The sequence below is a fragment of the Mandrillus leucophaeus genome, unplaced genomic scaffold (genome assembly GCF_000951045.1).
Source record: "Mandrillus leucophaeus isolate KB7577 unplaced genomic scaffold, Mleu.le_1.0 Scaffold103, whole genome shotgun sequence".
NCBI classification, from domain to species: domain Eukaryota; kingdom Metazoa; phylum Chordata; class Mammalia; order Primates; family Cercopithecidae; genus Mandrillus; species Mandrillus leucophaeus.
In genome coordinates, this window is record NW_012098432.1 from 5693710 (window position 1) to 5702842 (window position 9133).

The following is a 9133-nucleotide window of genomic DNA, read 5'->3' on the forward strand; positions in this document are numbered from 1 at the left end:
TTTGGGACATTTACATTCAATACTATTACTGATAAAGACTTACTACTACCATTTTGTTACTTGTTATCTGGTTGTTTAGTAAGTGCTCTCTCTCTTTCTTCCTTTTTGATTAAGTAATTTTTTCTGGTAGTATATTTTAATTCATTGCTTTATATTTTAAATATATATATTATAGGTTTTTAATTTATGATTATCATGAGGCTTATAAAATATCTTATAGCTATAACACATTATTTTAAACAGATAACTACTTAGTTTTGACCATAGAGAGAAGAAAAGTAACAAACAATGGAAAAACTAAAACACTCTATACTTTAACTTCATTCCCCTGACATTTTGATTTTTTCTTGTCTCTGTTACACCTTCTTATGTTGTCTATTTCTTTAAAGGTTTCTGTAGTTACCATTTTTATAAATGTATCTTTTTCTTTTTTTTTTTTGAGATGGAGTCTCACTCTGTCGCCCAGGCTGGAGTACAGTGGCTCCATCTTGGCTCACTGCAAGCTCCGCCTCCCGAGTTAACACCATTTTCCTGCCTCAGCCTCCTGAGTAGCTGGGACTTCAGGTGCCTGCCACCACGCCAGGCTAATAAATATGTCTTATAGTCTTTATGTTAGAGATATGAGTAGATTACACATCACATTTATAGTATTAGAGTATTCTGAATTTAAGTACTTACATTTACCAGTGAGTTTCATACCTTCAAGTTTGTTTGTTTGTTTGTCTTTTGCATGTTAGCATTCTCTCCTTTCAGATTTAAGAGCTCCCTTTTAACATTTCTTATTATATGGGTCTAATAACGATGCATTTCCTCAGCTTTTGTTTGTCTGGAAAAGACTTTTTCTCTCCTTCACGTTTGAAGGAAAGTTTTGCTAGGTATAGTATTCTCAGTTTGCAGCTCTTTTCCCCTCAACACTTTGAATCTGTTGTTCCACTCCCTCCTGATCTATATGGTTTTTATTGAAAGGTCTGTTGCCAGATGAATCGGACCTGCTTTATATGTTATTTGCTTCTTTTCTCTTGCTGCTTTTAGGATTCTCTTTGTCCTTGACTTTTGAGAGTTTGATTATTTTATCATTTGGGTTGTCTTATTTGGGATGAATATATTTGGTGTTCTGTGACCTCTTGTACCTGGATATTAACATTTTCTCTAGGTTTAGTAGGTTTTCCATCATTATTATTACTTTAAATAGGCATTCTACTCTTTGCTCTTTCTCAATTCTCTCTTGAACACCAGTGAATTTTAGATTTGTTTGTTCAAGGTATGTGTGTGTGTGTGTGTGTGTGTGTGTGTGTGTGTGTGTGTATCTCTTTCAGGCTCTCTTTATTCCTTTCATTCTGTTTTTTGCTTTTGTTTGTTTTTTTTCCCCCTCTGACTATATCTTGGCTTACTGCAACCTCCACTTCTTGGATTCAAGTATTTCTTGTGCCTCAGCTACTCAAGTAGCTGAAATTACAGGCATGTGCTGCCATGCCTGGCTAATTTTTTAGTGAGAGAGGGTTTCACCATGTTGGCCAGGCTGGTCTCTAACTCCTAGGCTCAAGTGATCTGACTACCTCAGTCTCCCAAAGTGCTGGTATTATAGTCATGAGCCACCATGCCTGGCTCATCTCACTGATTCTTTCTTCTGCGTGATCCATCTCTTTTTTGGAGAGCCTCTGTACTTTTTTTCAGTTCAACAAATGTATTTCTCAGTTCCAGGGTTTCAAATCTGTTTGCCATTTGATTTTCTTAAACTTTCATCTGTTTTTCTTTTTGTTGTTGTTGTTGTTTTCAGACAGAGTCTGGTTATGTCTCCCAGGCTGGAGTGCAGTGGTGCTATCTCAGCTTACTGCAACCTCCGCCTCCTGGGTTCAAGCAGTTCTCCTGCCTCAGCCTCCTGTGTAGCTGGGATAACAGGCGCACACCACCATGCCTGGCTAATTTTTCTATTTTTGGTAGAGATGGGGTTTCACCGTGTTGGCCAGGCTGGTCTCAAACTCCTGACCTCAAATGATCTGCCCACCTTGGCCTTCCAAAGTATTGGGATTACAGGTGTAAGCCAGTGTGCCCGGCCAAACTTTAATCTCTTTATTAAATTTCTCTGATAAATTTATCAATTGTTTTTTCTGTGCTGTTTTGGAGTTCATTAATTTCCTTAAAACTGCCATTTTGAATTCTTGATCTGAGAGCTCACGTATCACCATCTCATCACGGTGTTGATCACCAGCTCCTTGCTTTGTTCATTTGGGGAGGTCGTAGTTTCCTGATTGCTGTTGTTCCTTGTGGACACATATCTATGTTTTTGCAATGAAGGATTAGTTTATCTTCATTATCTCACTTGTTGGACTTTCTAGGTTGTATGTTTGCTTGGAAGTTCTTTGCAATTGTCTGTGATTCCCCTTAATCTTAGATTGTTGCCTCCTTTTCAGCACTAGATGGCACCTTAAGCCCAGAATTTCCTCAGCTCTGGCAAATGTCTGCAGTACTGCCCATCTCAGATGGTAGCGTTCTTAGAGGGGATACCTCAGTTGTGTGGAAAGGCTGGCTAGGAGTTTATACCCGGATGACCTGTGGCATCTGCTTCCTCTAGCATGGTGCTGCTGAACAGCCACACTGATTTGGTGTGTCCTTTGACTGAAATGAAGAGTAGTTTTACAGGCTGGAGTTTCTAATTCCACACCCCTCTTTGTCTCTAGCTGCCCTCAGGCGGTTTTCACTAGTGGTGCTTCCTGTGGGTTTAGGCAGGAATGATTTTTGTGCAAAGGAACCCAAGATGGTGGGGAAGCTGGCTATTCACCTCAATCTCACTTTTGCCAGAGTAGAACAAATGAGACTGGGAGGAATTTTCTGTGCATAATGCCTGGCAGATTGGGGCAGGGGCATTGCAGATAGAGAGCTTTCTTTCTTGTTATTGTCTGCTCAGAGTTTCTCACTTCTCTGTGTCCCAGTTATCATTTCAGCCTCAGATTTGGCTTCTCAGATGTTGCTGGTGTTAATCTGTGCTCTGGATATTTGCTTTTGATTCTCTGTGGGGAGAGCAAAGGCAGATTGCTTTTACTCTGTCATTTTGTTAATATCCAGAACTGTATTTTTTTTCTTTTGTTTAATTATATACTTCAAGTTCTGGGATACAAGTGCAGAACATGCAGGTTTGCTACATAGGTATACATGTGCCATGGTGGTTTGCTGCACCCATCAACCCATCATCTAGGTTTTAAGCCCTGCATGCGTTAGATATTTGTCCTAATGCTATCCCTCCCTTTACCCCCCATCCCCCAACAGGCCATGGTATGTGATGAGAATTGTATTTTTTTTTCTTCTTTTTATTTATTATTTAGCTTCTTTTGCAATAACTCTTTTGAAACAGTTTCACTCTTCCTGAACTGTCAATCACCTCACTCTCTACAGATAATATGCCTCCTACTTTTTAACAAATTTGAGGTCATCTTGATGAGTTCTTGAACCTTCCCTCCTTCAAAATTTTGTTTTGAATATTTCTGTTTCTCTACCATCTCTCTTCCATCTTATCTCAGAGGAAGAGACTGACTTTCAGACAAAAGGTTAACTTTTCTACCATTTAAAAAAAAATCTCCACTAAGGTATTACTTCTCAGTTTCCTTTATTCTCTTTTGCATCTTTAATATTTTAGTCACAGGCTTTTCCTTTCTCTATGAGTATGCTTAGATTTCTCCCTAAAATTCTGCCTGTTTACTTTTGAAACTATTATTTCATTTTCTTTTTACTGCAAATTTATCAAAAGTTTACTTCTTTCATTTCTCATGTTTACACTGAGTCTTATTGTCATCACTCTACCTCAAGTTTTCTCTTAAATACCAATTTATTATAAAATCCTTTGTCCTTCTTTTCACTTCTGATCTTCCATGATCTCTCTATGGCACTTGACACTACCCTTGTTTTCTCTTTTCTTAATTCTGCCCTCTCTTGGCTATGTGGAATTATTCTCTCCTGGACGTTTTCATTCTCCTACCTGTTTGATTACTTCTTCTGTTCCTTCTTCACTAGTACTTTTTCTTTTCTTTTCTTTATTTTGTTTTTTGAAACAAGGTCTCACTATATTGCCCAGGCTGCTTTTGAACAAACTTCTGGGCTCAAGCATTCCGCCCACCTCTTCCTCCCAAAGTGCTGGGATTATAGGCATGAACCACTGCACCCAGCCATCATCATTACTTTTTCTTATTCATCATCATTACTTTTTCTTATTCCACTTACAAGTTTCTATTCCACTTAAAAGTTTTTACTCCACTTAAAACTTACAAGTTTTTATTCCACTTAAAAGTTTCTAAGATTTTTGCCCTTGTTTCCTTTCTTTTTAAAATCTGCACTTGGTGATCTCATCTTTTCTCACAGCGTCCATCATCATTTCTGTTCAACTCTGAATCTATACATTTTTCTCCATATTTCCCCTTCATATCTTAATCTGTGTTTAAAAGCCAAAGTTAAATTTATCATCTTCTAAAAAAAATTCTCTTATCTCTTCACCTTTAAGTCTCTCAGTGACCCACCAAAGTCATATATGGATCCTTCCTCTTAATCACCTGTCCTTAGGACTATGCAGTAAGTTCTCTCTCTTTTTCAATCTATTTTTTACACTTCTACCAGATTGTCTCCTAATGCATGGTTTTTATTATGTAATTTGCCTACTCAGAAACTTTTAATGATTTCTTACGAAGTAAAGTTGAACTCCTTTGTCTAGTGTAAAAAGTCCTCTGTAATTCTCAAAATATATTTTAGAATTACCTGCATTAGAATTGCCTGAGATACGGGGTACCATACTAGATTGTCAAGGATCTCCTGTGGCTCAGGGATTTGCCTTCTTAACCAGTCTTTATGTGATTGTAAACCTTGTTGGCTTCTGCTTTATGATTTTCCTTTGTTTTCTACGCCAAGCTTACATTTATATCACTCAGTTTCACATAATCTACATTTATGCAATTTCAATCTTGTAAATTAAATTACTTGTCATTACTACATTGAATTACTTGCCATTTCATCATATTGACCTGATTGTGTACCATGCTTTCCAATGTACCTGCTCTAACTGTTTCCTCTGTGGAATAACCTCTCATCTAAGCTCTTTTATCTATCAGGATTCATTCCAATACTCCATCCTATTCAAGCTTTTCTTGGCCTGAGCTGGAAGTGAGTTTCCCTTCCTCTGAGTATTTTGTGGCTGTTTTATGGAACTTTTTATAATTACCATAATCAGTTACTTATAAACAAGCCTTTTTTTTTAACCATTAAGACTGTAAGCTCCTTGAGTTCTGTTGTCATGTAAGGTTTACATTTTTGTATCCCCCATAGATATATAAACATAAGCTTAGAGGCCTGGAACGTAGATGGTAGTAGATATTCAATAACTTTTTTAAAATAATAGACTAATTGGTAGCTGATCAGTGTACCAAATAGATAGATGGGTGAATATATGATAATCTTATTCTACCTCATAAAATCTTACTCATTTTTCCTATAGTGAAAAGTAAAAAAAAATCTGGAGTTGCTTGCTATTATGAGTTGAAGGGATTATATTTCAGGGAAACTCGCTAAGAGTTAAGATTAAAAAGTTAAGTTTAAAAATGCTGATTCCTCTATCTAGTTCAGGCAAAGAGGTGAAATGAGAATTTTCTAGGTATATTTGCAGTCCTGAAGTTCAATTTAAGACCAAGTATCTAAAGAACTTCTACATTCCTGTTTTAAATATTATTTCTTGGGTATCCTGAAGTTTAGTTTATTAAAAATTAAGGCATAATTTTAAATAGCTATTCATATTATTTATTTTTAAAATGTAATTTACCCCTCAGGCAGTATTTTCTCTTAGGCTCCAGCAGTTTCTATATATGTACTCTCTTTAGGGGCAAGCAATTTTCTGATGACTCATTCTGTGTGCCAGTTTATCTGTTGGGGAATTAAAGTAAGGAGATATCAGAATAGTACTCTTTGGCATCATTTAAAAGTGGCAATGAGCAATGCTGTTCTCCCACACCTTTTTAATGAGAAAGTGTTTGTAGAACCTATATCTGGTGGATTTTCTATTACTTTTTGGTATTATGTTGAGAAATCTGACCTATTTAGCAGAACTTTTTTCATTGACAAGTAATTTTCAAGAACATAAGATCTGTGATAAAGTAGCAAATACTCAGAAGAAATTATATTCTTTCAAATACAATATTTCTTTTATTTCTTCTTGTATATTCTTTCCTTGTTGGAGGAAACTGATTTATTCAAAGGAATTAGTTAACCCTTGAGTTCCATATGTCTATGGAAGGAGATAGAATATTGCCAACATGCGGTTTAAATAAAAATTATGATATTTATATATATATATACACACACACACACACACACACACACATATATATATATATTTTTTTTTTTTCAATGACAGCAAAACCAAAGGAGCACCCCTGAGATGGAAAGACAGAGAGCTGTGTACCATCTAGCCACTAGGCTTGTTCAAACTGCTCGAAACTCTCAATTGGATCCAGACAGTTTACGAATATATTTAAGTAACCTCAAGAAGAAGTACAAGGAAGATTTTCCCAAGACTGAACAAGTTCCAGGAAAGACTGAAGAATAATAACAATTCTAATGTAATAATATATCTTAATTCAAGGAACCTAGAATTTATTTTTCTTCTCAGATATAAGGAAAATAATATTTTCCAAATTTCATATTTTAACTGAAAATGACATTATATTAACGGCACAATTGTCATCTATTCTACATGAAAAATATTTATTGTAACTTAAATGAGAACTACTTAAAGGAATGGTTTTTATGTTAGGAAAAAATACAATATACCACTTTTTTCTCACAAAAATTCACATTTGTAAGACCTAAGTTTATTTATACTTACAAGTTATAATTTAAAATATTATTGTAAATACCCTAGTTTAATAAACACCTTTCTTTTTAGGTCTGGAAACTTTTTTGAGCTTTTCTTTTACATTCTATTCTGAAGTAATAATGCCCTATAACTCAACAGTTTATTAATTAGTACCCCCACATTCCAACACTGGAGGGTTCTGAAGTTCATCAGAGTAATTTTGGAATCACTCTGCTAAGTGAGTAATCTCAGCATAAAGGCCTAACATAGACAAGTTATTCTTTTCTTGGGCAACTAAGTGTCTGGAATTCAAGGTATACATTTGAATTATTTATTTAGTAAGCTACAGTATTCATAGTAATTTGACCCCCCAATATTATTCGCAGACCACTTAGGGCCATATTTTATTCTGTAACAATTAATATTAATGTTTGTTGACTTTATTAAACTCTCAGCATTCTAAGTAACTATTAGTAGTCAAGTATATAAAAAAAGTTATAATTTAAATGATACACATATTATTTTGGAAAAGTAAATGTAAATTATTGTTTGTTTTACATTCAATTCAATATATATTAAATGTCTTGTTAGATTACTTATATTCCCTATTGTCATATTTTAGAGAAACTATCACAATATATTTGACTATTAGCTATGTTTTAATTCACAGCCTCTGAAATGAATTCTATTTTGTGTGGTCATTTCTTTTTGTTTATTTTTTTTTTCTTTTTGAGACAGAGTCTCACTCTTGTCCCCCAGACTGGAGTGCAGTGGTGCGATCTTGACTCACTGCAACCTCCACTTCCCTGCTTCAAGCGATTCTATTGCATTAGTCTCCTGAGTATCTGGGACTACAGGCACTGACCACCATGACTGGCTTATTTTTGTATTTTTTGGTAGATACGAGGTTTCATAATGTTGGCCAGGCTAGTCTCGAACTCCTGACCTCAGGTGATCCACCTGCCTCGGCCTCCCAAAGTACTGGGATTACAGATGTGAGCCACTGCGCCTGGCCTTTTGTGTGTTCATTTCTTTTTTTTTTTTTTTTTTTTTGAGACGGAGTCTCGCTCTGTCACCCAGGCTGGAGTGCAGCGGCCGGATCTTGGCTCACTGCAAGCTCCGCCTGCCGGGTTCACGCCATTCTCCTGCCTCAGCCTCCCCAGTAGCTGGGACTACAAGCGCCCGCCACCTCGCCCGGCTAGTTTTTTTGTATTTTTTTAGTAGAGACGGGGTTTCACCGTGTTAACCAGGATGGTCTTGATCTCCTGACCTCGTGATCCGCCCGTCTCGGCCTCCCAGAGTGCTGGGATTACAGCTTGAGCCACAGCGCCAGGCCTAGGTGGTCATTTCTAAAGGCAGTTAGGTAATTTAGGTTTGTGGCAAATTTCAAGAAGACACTGAGGAGGAAAAGGCATGGCAGATTGGGGTGGCAGGAAAGAAAGAGAGGAAAGCAATAAAAGGTGGAAAGGGAGTAGGCAGTGAGGAAAAAAAACAGGCAAGCAGAGACGAGTGCAACATACCAAATATGCTGAATATCATTTCCTCAAATACATTCGCTTCTTTTTAGATTTAACCTCAATGTGAAATTCCACCAAAGTTTTAAGACATTTTTCATCAATTAAAGCTTTTGATGCAAAAACTGCAGCCAAATGATTAATGTCTTTTATTCTAGAATTGAGATACTGAAATAAAAACAGGTTTATATCTTCTTAAAATTAAATTACTTCTTCTTAAACCATTTTGTGTGTAGCAGAAACATACAGAAAACCAAATCAAATAAAGATATAATTATTATGTCATGATACTATAAAATGAAGGTGAATACTAGGGAGACAATCCATTTCTTAATTTTAAGATCGATTTGCTCTACTCTTTCGTTCCTCTTTGCCTTTGCCTTTTTCTAATATTATAGATCATTATCTCATAATCCAGTCTTTCAAGGTAAATGCCCATAATGTGTTAGCAAACTCCTTTAATTTCCACCGTAAAGCCATTATTTTAGCCTGTTCCACTTTTCTCCTCACAGGATAAAATCCTACATAAGATAGTCTTTTTCAAGTTTAGGGGTAAAATATGTGGGGGGTGGAGAAGAAACATAGCTTATTCTCATGCCTAGGAAGTAATGCATTTATTTTTACATTTACATTCAATAAAATTAAATTTTTTGGTGTATGGTCCTATGAATTTTAGTACATTTATGGATTCACATAACCACCAGCAAAAACCACCAGAACAGTTCCATCACCCCAAAAGACTTCCCTGGTGCTGTTCCTTTGTAGTCAAATCTTTCCCTGACCCTTAACTTTA

At 36.1% G+C, this 9133-nt stretch overlaps 1 protein-coding gene across 1 annotated transcript in view; it reads left to right on the plus strand.

Annotated features, from left to right (window-relative positions):
- Window positions 1-6916, plus strand: part of MSH4 (mutS homolog 4) — a 147471-nt gene extending 140555 nt beyond the window's left edge. The window contains 1 exon segment of the mRNA XM_011977988.1: window positions 6386-6916. Coding sequence (XP_011833378.1) covers window positions 6386-6577 — 192 coding nt within the window. The 3' untranslated portion in view covers window positions 6578-6916.
- Window positions 6917-9133: the final 2217 nt, after the last annotated feature.